Source organism: Marmota marmota, unplaced genomic scaffold (genome assembly GCF_001458135.2).
Source record: "Marmota marmota marmota unplaced genomic scaffold, marMar, whole genome shotgun sequence".
Taxonomy (NCBI): Eukaryota; Metazoa; Chordata; class Mammalia; order Rodentia; family Sciuridae; genus Marmota; species Marmota marmota.
This window is the reverse complement of record NW_026000057.1, coordinates 2,608,605-2,627,564: the sequence shown is the minus strand read 5'-3', so window position 1 is coordinate 2,627,564 and position 18,960 is coordinate 2,608,605. Positions and strand designations below refer to the sequence as shown.

The 18,960-nt window shown below is 40.7% G+C and overlaps 1 protein-coding gene across 1 annotated transcript in view; it reads left to right on the top strand.

The window, feature by feature from the left end:
* The window catches only part of Frem3 (FRAS1 related extracellular matrix 3), a 65,503-nt gene that overhangs the window by 38,327 nt on the left and 8,216 nt on the right, over window positions 1-18,960 (top strand). Inside the window, exons 3-6 of the mRNA XM_015484403.2 lie at window positions 2,669-2,815; window positions 6,206-6,436; window positions 9,374-9,499; window positions 15,013-15,264. Coding sequence (XP_015339889.1) covers window positions 2,669-2,815; window positions 6,206-6,436; window positions 9,374-9,499; window positions 15,013-15,264 — 756 coding nt within the window. The remainder of the gene's footprint in view (window positions 1-2,668; window positions 2,816-6,205; window positions 6,437-9,373; window positions 9,500-15,012; window positions 15,265-18,960) is intronic.

Genomic DNA, 18,960 nt, shown 5'->3' with positions numbered 1-18,960 from the left:
TTTTTTTTTTTTTTTTTTGCATTACTGTTCTTTTTTTCTACATCTTCATACATGTATTTTGTATAATGATGAGGGTCTCCTTCCACTATCCATGCTGTTCCCCTTCTCCCTCCCTTTCCCTCCCACCCTTATTCCCCATCTAGAGGTAATTTCCTTCCTTGTTCTCCCTCCCAACCTCATTTTGAGTCACCCCCCTATATCAGAGAAGACAATCAGCATTTGTTTTGGGGTTTGGCCAACTTCACTTAGCATAATCTTCATTGTTTTTTATTCAGACAGTCCAATCTGTAACAGATTCTGCCCAGTTTCCTTCTGCAGTATTTGAGGAGCATGGATTGTAGGAGTAGAAGCTCAGAGTCAAAAACAGAGCCCTGCACTCTGAATCTGGGCTTGGCTGGCCTAGCCATTAACAAGGGTGGACCTGGTCAAGTCACTTCATCATCCTGAAACTGTCTGATTATAAAATGAGACTAATATTTACCCTATCTGTAATATGATTGTAAAAATAAAGATTAATAAATAAAAAAATAAAGAGCACATGAAACAATTTAGAAAAAGACCCAAAAGTAAACACAACCTATTATTTTGACTCAAGATTTCAAAATCCCAGGATTATATCCATGCAGAATCAAAACGGTCTCAAACTGTCAATATTTTTAAAATAACAATAGAATTTCTGGTATTTATTTTGTCATATTTTTTTCTGTATTTATCAGAATATCCAAACTAGTATCAATGATATCATTTTTAAGAGATAGAAGACAAAGAGTAAACATATGAAAGTACGCATTTCTCCTGGGGTTATGCATCAGTATGTCCCTGGCATGCCCAATAAGCATCATCTGTAGTGAATCCAATTATAATTGTAGCTGTTGGTCTTTTTAGCATTAATCCAATGGTGGTAGCAGGAGGAAGAGTCTTTCCTTTCTCTTCTTTCTACCTTTCTGATCATCATCATATCATGAAAAAATAAATCCTGTAGACATCATGTTAAATAAAAATAACAGTACCAATCTGGTCATTAGAATTCACAGTCCCAGGCAGTAAATAGACCTGAGAACTGTTTTGTGTGGGACTTTCCCTGTAGCTGTGGGCCGGACCTGCGATATGGAAGGAGAGCTGAGGCCAGCTTCACCCTTTCCGTGGTCATGTTCCCCTAGTTAACTAGCAAAGGGTGGCCGCAGAGAGAGCAAGAGAAAGAGCAAAGGAATGAGGGGGACAGCATAGCTGGTGTGAGGAGTGCTGTTGCCCCCCAATATCAGGGCCTCCTGGGTGACCGCTGTTAAAGGGGGCTTTTACTTTATTTGGTGCTTCATGGGTTCCTTGAAGATTCCTGTCTCCTTGCCTGTAGCTTCTTGTCTCTTTCTGCTCTGTGGTTCATGGAATCTGGCAGACAGGTCCCAGCATCCTTCCTGCTGAGAAGCCTTGGCCTCCCTGTCTGGCCCCACTGGGTGGTGACCCACCTTGATCCACCTGCATGCTCCCTTGTCCCACCCCTATGCTGCTGAATTACACCAGTGCAGCCCCCTCACTCTCTCTCCACGGCCAAGGCCACTTCAGCTCTCTAGAGAATGAGTCGTTCACTTGGGTCTCCACCTACAGTTCTGGTACTGGTCAGTAAAACTTTCCTTGATATTCCTACAGAAGGTCATGGAGCGCTCTCTGAGAGGGTCAATGAAACCTACTCCCTCTACACTGGAGGTGGACCCTGTAAGCACCAGCCCACACCCTCTCCCTCTTGAGTGATCAGTGAGATCCCCACCCTGGGGCCCACCTTTCCTAAAGTATTCTCTTCACCAAGCCTCCTTTCTTGTCCACACACCTTCCCCTTTGGCTGTTTGATCTAAGGGGTTCAGGAGTTCTGGAACTGGTTAGTAAAGCTTTCCTCGATAAACGTTTCATATGATGCTCTGTCCCCGAGTCATTTGGTTTTGGACACCTCTCATGGGCCCATCAGTGGAAACTGAGTTATAGAGAGACTCATTTCAACATCATTTTAGAAGTGAGGATTTGCAGCCGCCGCTCCCCAGCTGGGGATGAACTGCGCTTTCTTCCAACCCACACATAGTGCACCCCAAATAAAGGGGCCAGGTTGACCTTCCACAAAGAGGCATGGTGTGGACAAGAAGAAATCACAGCCTTAAATCCTTGTCTGCTGCCTCTAGGGTAGTTTTAAAACATTTAAGTATCTGAGTTCAAGGCCCCATGCTAGGTCCTGAAAGTGATAAGTCAACATATGTGAGCGCTGCCTTCAGGGAACTCTAGACGAATGTGTGAGCACGTGGATGCCCCCCAATGCAAAGAAGCACACACCAGAGAAGAGGAAGAAATGGGGAAGGAGAGGAGGAGACAGGAAGAGAACAGGGAGGCAGGAAGAAAGGATGAAGGTCATACAACTTGCATTTAAAGCTGTCAAGCTGTGGTTCTTTGGAGCCCTGGTGCATAAGTTGCTTTAAGAAAAGAGACACTAGCTCCCTTCACATCCAGCAGGGCTAATAGGATTTCGGATGATCCCCTTGATGTTCTCTTGAAACCCAAAGAATCTTAGTCTCTCTTTCAAAAAATAAAATGTTTTGAAACCCATGGCTTTGGTAGCAAAATACATACCCTGATCATTAATTTTACCAAATACTGCCACTGAATTCCCCATTACACCTGTCAACTACAGGAGGAAATAAACTGACAAACCAGCCTTTCCACCTACACTGGGCTTGGATTTCTTTGGAGAAAGAGTACTACATTGTGGATGAAGACTCCGTGTTTTTAAAAGTGACCCTCCGGCGCAGAGGCTACCTTGAAGGAACATCCTTTGTCAGTAAGTTACTTGGGATTGGCTGTTGGCAAATGGTCAGGGAACGATGAAATGCAGGCTTAAAAATAATTAGAAGAGAATAGACTGAAAGAGGATCAATAACCATCTTGGGGGAACCCTTAGCAAACTATATGTAAAAATTGTTCACTGTGAACTACAGGCTCAGATAATATCAATTTTTTTATCCTCTTCAATTTTCCTCTTTCTGGCAGTGTATATTCCCCGCCCCCCATCTCTCTTTTTGTTTCTTTTGGTACCAGGGATTGAACCCAGGGGCACTTAACCACTGAGCCACATCCCCAGCCCTTTTTATCTTTTGAGACAGGGTCTCACTAAGTTGCTTAGGGCTTTGCTAAATTGCTGAGGCTGGCCTCGAACTTGCAATCCTCCTACCTTAGCCTCTCCAGCCACTGGGATTACAGGAATGTGCAACCACACTCGGCTACATTCTCTTTTATAACTCAGTAGGATTCCAGGAAAATTAAGACATTGCCTAGCCATCTCACAATCCCCAAGTCACTCAATTTCTTTTAACATATCTTTAAGCATATAAGGCATTATTATGATTAGCTCTAGCTATTTCTTTTGAAGAATTGTTAATAGTACGTGATGCATTACTGGTGTTTGTTTTATTTCTTATGATTATGTGTAATTATTTTAGCCCTGCTATAAGATTATAACTTCTGTGAGGATGTACAGTTTCGAAACTTTTTGTTTTACAAGGACCTAGTACAGAAAAATATCTCTTTGGCCACACACACACACACACACACACACACACATATATAATGCCATGCCTGCATAATGAATTTAATTACCATCATTAATAATTAATAATAATCATTCTAATAATGCATTATATTTTGTAGCATCTTTACCTGCCAGAACTTTCAGAAATCATTTGCCTTCAGTTTCATATCTATTAAGGAGGCAAATAGGGGTGTGTTGCCTTCATTTTACAAATGAGCATTCTGGGCCTCCCAGACAAACAGGACTCAAACCAGCCAATGTATCAAAACTGTTGGAGAGAAGCCAGGAGGAAGTAAGCTAAAAGAAAATGGGCTCCCAAGGGTCATCCTCAGGCCCAAGGCTTCTGTACTAGGACTGTTCTCTTAGAAAGAGGTCTGCCCCAGCCTCAGGCCAAGTCCCAGGTTTCTTCACGGACTCTTGGTGGAACTGCCACCCAGAACTTCAGCTCAGATCTGCCTCCTCCAAAGCTGTTTGTCTCAAGGTCTTCTTGTGAGTGTGGGCTAATATCATCCTAGCTCAGTAAAGGAAAAAAAAATAAGTTGATAGAACCATTTGAACTTTTGCAAACTAACTAAAGCCCTCAGAAGAACTTCCAGTCTGGCTAACCAAGCACCTCTGCCAGGCTCTGTCCCCTTGCCGTGCACATAGATCTTTGTTGCACTAACCATCCCCAGGCATGTTTAATGGGTCTGTCTTCCCTGTAAATTTCCAGCTCCATATGGTCAGGAACTCCATTTTAATTATGCCCCTTCCCCCACAACGTAGGGTATATGACTGTCAGCCATCATTTGCTGTGGCACAAGCTATAGTCAGCCTTCTGTTCTTGACAATATGGCCTAGAACCACATCCACACCACAGATGTGAACCTCCAAAGCATCTCACCCAGATGCTCCTGGAAGTCCTCCCAAGAGTCCCATCCCACCCCAGGCCAGGGCCAGTGGCAAAGAACAGAATCTAAATGAAAAAAAGAAATAACCATGGAGTTTGGCTTCCTTTGTTGCCGATAACTCTTTTGCAATGATCCAAAGAGCTTTCAGTTTCTTTATGTGTCGATTATCCACAATAAGATATATGATATAACATGTGCATAATACATGATAATAATTCTAAATGCATCTAGCATGGTTCCTGACTTTAATTTGGTAGCTACAGTTTATTGAGCACAAAAATAATACTATTATTATTCTATGGCATTGTCAAACAGAATTGGAACCACCTGGTCATCTGCTTATCTCCCCATATCTAGATAACATCTAGAGTAGTGGCTGTGCCTAATTCTGGGTGACATCCTCAGCCCCGTGCACACAGCCAGTGCTCAACAACTATATTAAGTAAACAACCACATGCCTGCTTCGTTCCTGTAGCAACGCCAATTTCTCTACGTAAGCTTCAGCTTGAGGACATCAATCATCTTCCTTATTTTCAACATGTGGCCAAAAGAGATTCTTCCCAAATTGGACATTTACTCTTGGTTACCAGACTATATGAATACACACTTCCTTTAGCAGTTTTGCAAAGACAATACTAGCTGTCCTGCCTTAGAAATTATTTTCACACTTTACACCTTTGGATATCTTTTTCCAGGTTTTGGATTATTGGAGAATCAGACAAAGTGCTGTTAATCTCACTTTGTCATTTTTCACCATAGCTAGTATCAGTTCATGTTTGACTTCACACATTCAAACAAATGCAGACCCTAAACCTGACAATGATACATAAAGTATTCCTGCTTCATTAAAACTTCACTAGGATGTTAAAGTTAAAATAAAACAATGCTAGAATGCTGTTCAAACCTTCTGTTCTGAGGGAAGTATTTATTCAGTCTCGATGGGGTAGCACCTTTCATCTTCATATCTAATATGGGACATTTTAACACAATTTTGTTGTTGTTTATTCTCTTTGGGTACTCATTAGTTCCTATTTCTTAATTCAGAATATATATATATATATATTCTTTTTTTAAATTGAGTTCCAACTATGTGCCAGGTTCTGTCCCAGGAATTCATAAGTGAATAAAACCACCAAAGATCCCCACCTCCATAGTGCTCAATTCAAGTATCTTCTATTTAGACCATGAGCTTTCCGGTAGATGGGGTGGTATCTTATTCATCTCCGAATCCCCAGCACCCAAAAGAGTTGGTCACATCAGAGGCCCTACTATACAGAAGCTGAAATAAATAAGCTCATCACTGTGTTCTCTCTTCTTTGTTACTCCTTCCTCCTTCTTTCCCCTCAATTTGGTTCACTTCCACTTACTTAAATCCTTTTAGCCAAGAAGCATCATTTATAAGTGTCTTTTGGAGCATTAAAAGAAGCCATATCTGGTGGTCTGTGCCTGTAGTCCCCGAAATTTGGGAGGCTGAGGCAGAAGTTTGCAAGTTCAAGGCCAGCCTAGGCAACTTAGTGAGACCTTGTCTCATAATAAAACTTGTAAAGAGCTGGGGATGCAGCTCACTGGTGGAGCACTTGCCTATTATGAAGGAGGCCCTGAGCTCAATGCCAAGTACCACGAAAGGAAAAAAGAACAAAAAAGAAGCAATGTCTGTGTTATCTACTTTCATTAACAATAGAAACCACTTTGAAAGGAGAATATTCCTTTAGTCCCTTGACTTTATATTTATGGTTTCCTGATTTTTACTCAGGCATTGGAACCAAAGATGAAACTGCAAAGAAAGATAAAGATTTTAAAGCAAAGACCCATCAACAGGTGCAGTTCAACCCAGGACAGACTACAGCCACATGGAAGGTGAGAATTATACCCGACAATGAGTACGAGGCCTCAGAAACTTTCCAGATCATTCTGTCAGAGCCCGGCATGGCTACACTGGAGTTTCCAGAAATGGCAACAGTTGAAATTGTGGACCCTGAAGACGGTATGTGACATTGATTGATGTGTTCTACTAGTCAGTCTGGGCTTGTGGGTCCACGTCCTGCCTTCATGTCTTCCTCAGTCTGTTATCCTGTGGATGCATTCATATTCATTTATGATTTAATATGAGGTGAATCGCTTCAAGGCAGTAATCGCTTTCAGGAATTTTTTTCTTTTTTTGGACCAGAAATTGAACTCAGGGGCAATTAACCACTAAGTCACACCCCCAGCCCTTTTTTGTATTTTATTTAGAGACAGGGTCTCACTGAGTTGCTTAGGGCCTCACTAAGTTGCTGAGGCTGGCTTTGAACTCACAACCCTCCTGAGCCACTGGGAATACAGGCATGCACCACTGCTCCCAGCAGGATGTTTTTTAAAAGAAGATGAAAATAGAATCTTTACCAGGACTCCTTTAACATTCATAGGATCCTTGCTGCAAGCTTCCAGCATACCACTGGCCCGAGAGGGTTAGTCCACAGGGCTTATTCCAGGCCTCTTTTCCACAGGCTCATTTTTTCCCTGCAGCCTCTGCAGTCCACTCAGTGGCTCAAGTGGAAACTTAGATCTCCATTGTCCTCGATGTGGCTGCTGGGTGCCTGCCAACCCATTAACTTTTACATGTGTTCCACAAAGTTCTGTTAAAATTGTGCATCATATTCTTGAATTCATCAGCCAATTTTATATATTCATTCATTCAGCTAATATCCAGAGAAATTAAACAACCAAACAACAACAAAAAAACCCTCGAACTAGTAATTATACTATTTGCTGTCCCACTTTGGCCAAGTAGATGATTCCCTAATGGGGGCTTTTAATATTCATCTTTGAAGTAATATTCAGACATATTTATTATCATAGTAGTCACAAAAATCAAAGTGCACCTGGAAGTGCAGAACTTACAACCAGGAAGCTGGCCTTGTACTCCACAGGGCTCTGGGAGAAATTCCCTGTATTAACATGCTCCTAACCACATCAGCGAATGTTAGCATAATAGAATGTCTACTTCAGAGGGGTGGAAAACTTCCCAGAGCAAATAAGTCTAGGAACTATTTCAATCCTCCTCACTCTTGAAAAATCCTAATTCACATTAGCATATTAAAGATTCTGAGATACTCTCTTGCAAACAAACCTGTTTAATTTTGTCTAACCTGGTTTCCCCAAACTGCACTATGGATGTTTTGTTGTCGTTTTGTTTTTGTCCTCTCCAAGGAATATTCTTTAAATTCTCTGAGTTCTACTTTAATTGAAACACAATTTGAAAAAAAACATCATTCTCTATGCTCTGCACGCACTTGGGCCAACACCAAAGAAAACACAGCCCCCACCACCCTGTGAACAAGTGTCGGGTCAGTGTTGTTTGTAACGATGCTTAGAAACATGAATCAATTATGAGCCAAATATAAGACAGATGGGGAAAGAAAGGATGTGGAGCATTCACCATGGCCCAAAGTATTAAGGTTCATGGAGGAGACAGGGTTTGAGGAGAGGCTTGAAAAGCAAGTGGGCTTGATTACCACAGTGGGTAGGAGCAGGTTTTCCAGATTGAAAAAGCAGAATATGACTGAAGAACTCAGTCCTCTGCCCATCGGTTTTGTCACATGACATCATAACTTTAACTTGGTTGAGCTCCTTCATGATGCCAACTTTTGATATTGAGAGATGTAGAGGAAGTGGGCCATGTCAGGGGGTATTAAACGGAGGAAAGAAAATCACAACTGGCTTTTCTCCCCCTGTAACTCAAGACCTGTGTTCTCCTAAAAGCTGATAGCAGTACGGTTAAAACTAATTTGGGGAAGAAAGTAAAGAGGAAAAAAATGTAATATGTGATAAGCAGATAATTTAGCCCTGAATTCTAGATTAGTATTATTTCCAAAAGAAGGAAGGATGATCTCCTACAACATTTTTCCTTCTTGCTCACATTGCCAAGGGGAAAAAAAATCTAACTACATACTTGATATGGGGAAAAGACCTGAGGCAATTAAATGTGGTATGATCCAGATACCTACTTCAGTTCTCCACTGGACACTGTGGATCCAACCTTCTTTAAGTTCTTGGTTTTTAAAACAAACAGAAATTTTTAATGTTTTTTAGTTGTAGATGGACACAATAACTTTATTTATTTATTATTTTTTTTAATGTGGTGCTGAGGATCAAACCCAGTGCCTCACCCATGCACGGCAAGCATTCTACCACTGAGCTACAGCCCCAGCCCACAAACAGATATTTTTAATTGCACAGTGCATGCTTAATGAATGCCTTGGAAACATTAAAAATCTCAGAGAAGAATAGTGTAATCATTCTGTCAGGGAGACATGACCAATACTCATATTCATGACAGTTTTAATGGTATGTCAAGATATGTGTACACACACAGCCCCACACACAATGCACAACTCTGTGAATTATTTTAAAACTTGAGGACAAGACCTGTAACTTATTTTTCTCTGCATACTAAGTGGCCCATACAGTGTCTTATCCACAGTGTCTGTTCAATAAATGTTAAATAAGTTATTTACAGAATACTGCAGAAAGGTATTTTTCTTCCTTAATGAATTAGATTACCTGATTGTTAAAAACATATTTTTAAGTGAGCCATAAAAGTAAAGCAAAGGCAACAATATTAGATCTCTATTTAAGAGATCTAAAATTTTACCTAAAAATAAATAAGAATTGCAGCAGGATTTTCCTTTCATTTTAAAAGGCCTCTGAAAAACATTTTTAGGAAAAAAAAAAACATTTTTAGCCTTTTAGAAGGAGTCCTGTATTCCAATTTCACTGCTGTTCTAGGGGAATAATACTTCCCACTCTCACAATATTTAATATTGTTGATCATGTTGGAAAATGCAGGGGTCAAAGACTACGTGTATTTCTGCTCAGATGTGTTAAAATATTATCAACCCAATTTAAACCCTGTTGAAATATCTTCTGTCATCTTTTCTAGAATCAACAGTCTATATTCCTGAGGCAGAATATAAAATACAGGAGAGCACTGGGGAGCTCCTGATTCCCGTGAGAAGGTCTGGAGATGCAAGCCAGGAACTAAGGGTCATTTGCTCAACTCATCAAGGTAGGAGGCTCCATGGGGATCTTGGAGGCAGGAAGTAGGTTATTAGAATGAGACTGTGGTGGCCCTGGAGTTGTGCAGGTGGCGATGAAGCAGAGGGCACTCATCATCTAGGGCTGCGGCTAACCTCCCTTGCTGACCCAGCACAGGAGTCCTGGCTGCTCTGAGCTGGTCTCAGATGAATTGTCTTTCAAAATTGAGATGAAAACAACTTTTTCTACTATCTCACAAAATTTTGTGAGAGTGAAATGAGACGCTGTATATGAAAACTGTTTACATATGATGGTGAAAATATAAATAAGAATAATTTGTATTTATAATAGTCTGAATTGCCTGTGGGCAACACTGTAAAAGAGTCTTCATATACTATTCAGTCTCTTCTCTTCCCTTCCCATTTTACATCTACAAATGCATGCTTACAACCTTGGGACCAGGTGTCCTCCCATCCCAAAATAAGCTTCCATTCTTTCTGACTTCTATATAGTCAGAATTTAGCCACCAAAACCCTACTCCCTTAAGCTCTTAGTCTCTAACTTATTAGTAACTGCAATAAAGAAAAATTGTGGAAATAAATGAATACCACCCAAATGAGAACAAGAAAGGTGTTTTTAGTCTACTTTTTCCCTGCTGTGATTAAAAGATCTGACCAGAATAATTTTAGGGAAGGAAAAGTTTATTTAGGGGCTCACGGTTTCGGAGGTTTCAATTCATGGACAGCTGGCTCCATTCCTCTGGGCTCAAGATGAGGCTGAACATCATGGAGTAAGAGTGTGGCAGAGGCAAATGGCTCACATGATGATCAGGAAGCAGAAAGAGAGATGCCACTCACCAGATACAAATATAGACCCCAAAGCCACACCCCAATGACCCCGCTCCTCCAGCCACACCCCACCTGCCTTCAGTTACCACTCAGGTGATTAATTCCATCAGGTGATTAATTCACTGATTAGGTTAAGGCTCTCTCATAACCCAATTATTTCTTCTCTGAATCTTCTTGCACTGTCTCACATGTGAGCTTTTGGGGGACACCTCACATCTAAACCATAAAAAAAGGGCTATTTATTCAGAGCTTGCTAGAACAAGATGAGTCAGCCACTGTCACCTGCATTTGGCAGAGACTCAAAGGCACAAGAATGAGAAGTTTTTATAGCAGAAAAAATAGAGGGTATCAGGCAAGCCCTGACTGGCAGCTGTTGACACAGGGGAAGGCAGGCTCAGAAGAAGCAGGGCTTCCTACATGATTTGTAAGAACATACCTGGCTTTCTTCTGTTAGGCCTGTTAGGAGAGGAACAAAAATCATGGAGGCTGACAGTTATTAGGGCCTGACTATTTGGGGCTGATTGCTATCAACTGTGGCTTGGCTTCTGGGATCATTGCTGCAGACTGTGTGGGGGTGTCTGCCTTTATCAACAGTATAGCTCTTGTCTGCTCATATATTCAGTCTCGAGATTGATGCTCTTATTTACTGAAAAAGCAATATGGGAGAAATCATTCTTGTAGCTCTTCTTTCTCCCCCACACTTTTTTTTAATACTAACCCCCCATGTCATGGTCTGAAAGTACTAATGATGGATATTTCCATCAAATAGCAAGTACAGGTTATGTCTGGGCACACAGAAATTTTAGTGGTAGGGCCTTGAGAGCCTATCAAAGCTGAGCAAAAAAAAGAGAAAAAAGAAACAAGAAACAAAAACCTTTGTTTCCTTTTTCAATTACCTATAGCCATGTGTGGTAGCTGTGCATTATTAGTAACATGCAAAGCATGAGCTTGCTCTCCATTCAATCATTAATACAGCTCAAGCATATTTTATTCATGACATAATTGTTAAACATTTATTTAACAAGATTTCCAAAGAGGCTTAAATCACCAAATTGTACTTCCATCCTCTGAGAGGGTGAAGTACCTACCCACAGGCTGGAGGTAAAGACAATGTCACAGTGACAGGCAATATGAGAAGATTCACAATTATCAGTCTCTCATAATTCCACAAAACGTGTCAGGGTACTACCATACACACCATGGTGAGTTCTCCAGGAAGGGCCCCTGACCCTGTTAAATCCTTGGTTTTTCACTGCAAGTTTGACCTGGGGAATCCCAGGTCAAAGCTCAGGTGTCAGACAATGTGACTTGGGTGCCTGTTGTGCACAGAGTTTTCTGGGAATGTCACCTTTGCCCCTAGAAACCTGATGGCAAATTGGGTCCTACAGAGGAATCCCATGAGAAGCTAAAAGTGGGTGTGGCCCTGCCATGTGGTCAGGGGATGGGAGGAGGAAGCCACTGTCCAAGTGGACACCAGCAGTTCAGCAATCTCCTGTGATCCACCAAATAGGCTGTTTACCACCTCATTTCTCCCATTCACATCTGGGAGACCCTCTGGTTGTAGATAGAGACTGTGTCATGGTATCAAGCTGCCCAGCTTGAAGCCCAGAGAGAAGAAAGTGTTTTCTACAACAGCTGGGTGCATTCTCCCTGGGATCCCTGGGCCGCCAGCTGGGGAAGGAAGGAGCCTACAGGGAGTACTTCACCCCACCTCCTTTCTTCTTCTTCACTTTTCAATTCCCAAATGGAGTAAAATCAGGTTAAAACTGAGAATTGCTAAAATGTACATGATGCTGGCAGTACATGGACTTTTTCTCTGAGTCGTGCTAAGAAGGAGATGGGAAGCAGGTTATTCAGAGAGGGTTCCAAGCATATCCAGGCAAAAAACATGCCCTCTTCTGCCTTTTTAAAAAACACATGATATGTTGATTTATTTGGTTATGAGTATGCTTTTAGATAATAGAAGTCATGCCTTGCATCTCATAGGGTCCTAGGGAACCATTTTCTTTTTTCTGAAGTACAAACAATGTCATTTAAAAGTTCCTTTTCTGTAGGTCTGCTGGAGATAAACTCAGTTTTCTATTTATTACAATACAACTTTATCTCAACCCATCTTTGAACTTCTAGGACGGTAGTAATCTTCTCCCAGTGTTTTGAACTCATTACTCCACTCTGTTCTGGCTTCCAATGTTGCTATTAAGAAGTTGTTCAGGGGCTGGGGATATAGCTCAGTTTGTAGAGTGCTTGCCTAGCATGCACAAGGCCCTGGGTTCAATCCCTAGCGTGCGCGTACAGACACACACACACACACACACACACACACACACAACAAAGAAGTAGTCCTTAGTCTAAAAGTCATCTTTGTAGCAAGGACATTTTTACATGTTTAAGATCTCCTCACCTGTATGTGATCAAAAGCTGTGGAAGTTCTGTGGAGCTTCTCTTGAAGAAGTTTTTTTCTGAGAAGGATGTGATTGCTTCTTCCAGAATTGACAGGGCAACACTCAGAAACCCTCCTGCAGCCCCAGGTCCCCAGGAATCATCAACCACTCCACAACAGCTCCTTGAGATACCCAGATGAGGCCCAGGCACCCCCTGCTATGCTGGTGTCCCACATGCTCAAGGGAGGAGACCAGTTTACCATTGAGAGACCCTGCTCTAAATTATCAGGCTCAGGTTTTGGGACATTGGGTTTTTTTTGTTTTTGCTGTTGGCCCTAGGTGATTTTCCTGGCTTCCTGGGAATACAGAAAAGCCAGTATAACTATTTCTAGTTGTTTTGTTGTGTGAGAGTATTGCAGGGTACTCACTGGCCAAAGGCTGGGAACAGAAGTCACAGAGTCTTCTGGATGGAAGCCCCCATGCTGTGCAGCCCGCCTCTCCCAGCTGCCCTCCTCACCCCTTATTCCTCCGCTTCCCTCCAATCACAGAAGAATTTTATCTCCACTCTGGGGATTTTTAAATTCGCTACTGATAAAATAGAAATTTTTAAAAACTTAAATAAATGCCAGTACTCTGTGTTCTTGACCATAGAATGTAACTTATCAAATGATTTCCCAAAATAAATTTTCTGGACTCCTAGGAGGAAGGGGTCATATATTGACAAAGAGATTTAATCATTTTATTTAATTTTATAAAGGCATTATTGACTACTATGTGAGCCTAGTGTATGTCTGCTTTGGGTATTTATCTTGAGGAGCTAAGCATGCTGCTTCTGACAGGCATCTTTTTTTTATGTCACCTGCTTGATGACGAGGCACAGTAAGAACGTATATTCTCCAACATAAAGTCCTCCTGTGTAAACATCTAACTCTTTTAAAAAATATTCCAAATGATTACTATTAATCATAGGTTGTAAGACTTAAAACCTTTTTTCCTCTGTGTGTGTGTGTATGTGTGTGTGTGTGTGTCCTGGAGTGACTCACCCCACCTGCCTTCCTATGTTGCTGGCACTTGTCCCCATTCCCTTTGTAGTGGGAAAGTGCCTACCTCTGTCACTTAGTCATAATGCTCACCTTTGCCATCCCAAGAACCAGCCTCTCCTGGCTGAGGAGCTCAGAGAACTCTTGGAGGCACAGGTTTTGGGGGGAGATAGAAAGAATAAGGTTTCAAGGCCCCAGAACCACATTGAAAATTAGCCAACCTACCACCCAGTGAGAGTNGGCTAGGGTTGTGGCTTAGCAGTAGAGGGCTCTCCTAGCACATGCGAAGCACTGGGTTCGATCCTCAGCACCACATAACAATAAATAAAATAAAGCCATTGTGTCCAACTACAACTAAAAAAATATTAAAAAAAAAAAGAATGAATAAATAAATAAACCTAGGGTGACACAAAGCAGATCTGTGGTTTTTGAGGGCTGGGAGGCAGGGAGGGAGATGGACTATAGAGGCTACAAGTCAACTTTTATGGGTAGATAAAAATGTCCCACATTATTATTTTGGTGGTGATCTTATGTACTTATCAAAACTCATCAAGGGGGCTGGGGTTGTAGGTCAGTGGGAGAGCACTTGCCTAGCACATGTGCGGCACTGGGTTCAATCCTCAGCACTTCATAAAAATAAAGAAAGAAAGACACTGTGTCCATTTACAACTTGTACATGGTGTATTGACATTGATGAATCTTAATATAAGTAAGTTGTTATAATAAAACTTAAAGTATAGTGGACCTAAACTGAAATCCCCCAATCAGTCCTGCATGCCTAGTAAACTAACAAGTAGCTTTGTGGCTATGTTATGGTGTCATACAAGGAACTCTAGTCAGAGTGAAAAATTAGATTATGTTCCTAGTCCTCACAGCTATGTCTTGGACAGTGCAGGGGCAGAAGAAATTCTGTAGCATTATCATGCTATGGATTTTCTAGTTTTATTTCTCTGCCCTTTAGTTTTTCCATCTATAACATGAGAGATTTGAGCTGAGCCAGCTCTGACAGCCTACAATCCTTCAGTTCATTTAGCCCTTAATCTTAAACCAACCATACTCAATACACCCTATTGAAAGAGCAGTAAATCTGGATCATGCCAAAATACCAGAGTCTATTCTGAAAGCTTTCTAATCACAACTTTAATATTGGTGCCTGGAAGAGATGTGTGCCTTGTAATTCAGAGAGCTATCATCTATAAATAGTTTGAGGAACCAATAAGGAATCCCCATTTGGAATTCTCCTCACCTTCCCTGCTCCTTCTGACATTCCTGTAGGGTCTGCCACAGGCATGATTCCGTCCATGGCCTTATCTTTCTTTGACTACATCTCACTACCAGAAGACCACACCAGCATCCTCCTCTTTGACAAAGATGAGACGGAGAAGAGCTGCCGGGTTCTCATCATCGACGACTCCCTCTATGAAGAGGAAGAATCCTTCAGTGTTTCACTGAGCCTGCCTGTGGGAGGGCAGCTGGGATCCAAATTCCCCACCACCAAGGTGATCATCCTGGCTGATGCTGAGGACGGTAAGTCCGTTTCCCGCTTCCCTACTCTTGGCCGTAGCTGTCTCTTGCTCATGTATTCTTTCAGCAGTTAAAAGGGAAATCTAACTTTATTTATCTTTTAAAGGAATGTTTGATGTTCTTCTTTCTCCAAAAGTGGTATCTTTTCAAATCGATAGACATCACCAATATCTACAGAAAAATAGCAACACGGGAAGATTAAATATTTGTGTATGACTTTATTTTTAAGAGGAAAAAAAAGAGTGAATACAGGCCAAGAAGGTGACCCAAGACTTAGAAGGAAGCCAAGAAGTGGACCTGAGTCAAGAATCTATGTTCCCAACCAAGACAGCCCCACAAAGGCCCTCACTTGAGCAGCACGGGGATCTTCTCTGACAACAGTGCATGAGAGTCTTCAAATGGCACAGGGTTTATTTGTGCTATGAAGGAGCTCCATGTGTAGGCATCTGGACCCTCTCTTCCCAGGGCTCTCTGGCAGGAAGTTTGGCTCCTGTCCCTGGGGAGCCCAGCTGAAATTCAGCCAGAGAAGAGAGGAGCTCCTCATTCCTCAACACCAGCCCTTCCCTCCCTGATGTGATAAGAAGTATCAAGCCCAGTATTATCACCCTAAGTTTCCATTGTTATTTCTATAGGGAGCATTTTTGAAAGTAAATGGTACTCAAGATGGCCAAGATGAGACTATTTTATGATTTATCTCAGATTAGTTGCTTCATCTCTTAACCAAGCCTCTGCCTGGATTTGAAAGGCTGTGGGGTACTGTGCTCAGATCTAGTCAGAATTAAACCAGCCTGCTACCAGAGATCCAAAACTAATGTGAGTGCTTTTTCTATAGTCCCACACCTCCCATAAAACTGAGAGCTATGCACAGAGAAACAGTCTCTTAACATTTTTTTCCTCTTAAAAATGACAAATTTATCATGTATTATAGGACAATTCCTGCTTGAATTTTTTTAAAACAACCATAGAACAGAGGTAAATATGAGTGAGGTTAAAAATAATTTTTTGTGTTCTATTTGGTCTGCCAGTCCATGACCTGTCAAGGTCAGAGGTCCAAAACTGCATTTTGACAGCCAGCCTAGAGACAAGATACAGACCCCTAGGAGATGGATGTGTGAGGACAAATGCCAAATTATAAATTACAGTGAACAACCAAAGTCAAAGAGAACTAAAAATCAGAGTCCTTCATTCTCTCTTTAAAGAAGGCTCTACCTGGATAGCCACTGTATAAACAGATGATTGAGTAACAGGTGTGAGGTATTAGCAGTGCTATCTGACCAAGATAGCCATCTCTGCTGGGGCAAATAACTGCCCAATGTCCAAGATTTGTTAGTAAAGATAAACATATAGCAATACAGAATAAAGTACTATTATAATTTTGTAATGGTAGTGGGTAAATCATTTCTAAGTCTAGAATAAAGATTAAGAGACTGAAATATTAAAAGTAATTACAAATAGAAATACAATAATGAATATAATTTTCATAGACATAAATTATGACATCCATTTCATAAAGTATGGGGAAAAGTCAAAGTGTAGAGTTTTTGCATGCAATTGAAATTAAATTGTTACCAGCTTAAGACAAACTGTGATAATCATAAAATATCTTATGCGAATCTCATGGTAACCATAAAAATACTACCTATAGAAGTTAAGAGAGAGAGAAAGGAATCAAAGCATACCCATGCAAAAAAACAAAAGGGAATACATTAAAAGACAAAACGAAGGAAAAAAGAACAAGAAGACAAATAGAAAACAATTAATGACAGGCAGGGGACAGGGGTATAGCTCAGCGGTAGTGCGCTTACCTAGGATTCTGAGGCCCTAAGTTCAATTCTCAGCACAACAGCAGCAACAAAATCTGTTAGACAATATTACATTTTTTCCTATCAATAATTACTTTAAATGCAAATGGATTAAATTCCTTAATTAGAAGACAGTGAAATCTAACTGGTACACACCTATAATCCCAGAAGCTCGGAGGCTGAGGCAGGAGGATGGCAAGTTCAAAGCCAGCCTCAGGGTGAGGCCCTAAGCAACACAGTGAGACCCTGTCTATAAATAAAATACAAAACAGGGCTGGGGATGTGGCTCAGTGGTCGAGTGCCCCTGAGTTCAATCCCCAGTATGCCCCTCCCGCCACCCCCCAAAAAAACAGTGACTGAAGGACTCACATAACCTGAAAGTAATGGAAGGCAACAGATAGTCCATACAAATGGTAATGAAAAAAATGGCAGTGGAGGCTGTACTTAAATAAGGCAAAATTAAAACCCCTTAGTTAGAAACTGACCCAACAGACAAGAAGGGCATTATATGATGATAAAAGGATCATTTCACCAGGTAGTTATAATAATTATATATGCACTCACCATCAGAGAACAGAAATGTATTAAGAGAAAATTGAAAGAACTGAAAGGGAAAATAGCCATACAATAGTAGTGGGAGACATCAACACTCTACTGTCAATAAAGAGGAAACAACCAGAGAGAAACCAACAGGGAACCCAAGCAACACTACAGACCAAATGGACCAAGCATTCCACCCAACAGCAGTAATAGTGAAACCCATGCAGAATATTCTCCCGGAAAGAGTAGATTCACTTAAAGAGTAGACATCACAAGTTTTAGCAAATTTTAGGAGGTTGAAAACATGCCAAATATCTTTTCCCACCACAGAGGAAAGAAACTAGAAATCAAAACCAGAAAGAAAATTGGAACCTGGTGCAAGGGTGCACACCTTTAATTCCAGCAACTCTGGAGGCTGAGGCAGGAGGATCATGGGTTCAAAACCCATGATTAGCAACTTAGCAAGGAGCTGAGTAACTTAGCAAGACCCTGTCTCTGAATAAAAAATAAAAAGGACTAAGAATGGGGCTCATTCATTAAGTTTACCTAGGTTCAATCTCTTATACCAAAAATAAAAAAATAAAATTGTAAAATTCATAAATATGTGGAAATTTAAAAGTTCACTTTTGAAAACCCCAATGGAGCAAAGAAAAAAAAATCAAACAGAAATTGAAAAATACTTTGAGACAAATGGGAGCAAAATACAACATACCGAAACTTATAGGATATAGCAAAAGCAATGCCAAGAGGGAAGTTTACAGCCAAAAATACTTGCCACTAAAAAAAGAAAGATCCCAAACTACTTTGCATCTCAAAGAATGAGAAAAAAAGAGAAAAAACTAAGTTGAAAGTTTACAAAATGATAGAAACAAAGATCAAGCAGAAACAAATGTAATTGAAAGGAGAAAAACAATAGAAAAAAATTAATGAAAAAATTGATTCTTTGAAAAGGTAAAAAAGTGACAACCCCTTATCTAGACTAAGATAAAAAGAGAAAACTCAAACACATAAATCAGAAATGAAAGAGTAGCTGTTATAGCTGATGCCATGGAAATAAATATCATAAGATACTATGACACCAACAAATTAATTATAGTTCAATAAACTGGGTAACCTAGAAGAAATGGATAAATTCCTAGAAACATAATAACACACCAAGACCAAATCATGAAAAAATAGAGTGTCTAAGCAGACCTATAACTAGTAAGAGACTGAATCATTAATTAAGCTTCCTAACAAAGAAAAGCCCAGAACCAGATAGCTTCACTGATGAATTCTACCAAACATTTAAAGAATTACTGTCAATGCTTCTCAAACTCTTCCAAAAAATTCAAAAGGATGGAACATTTCCAAATTC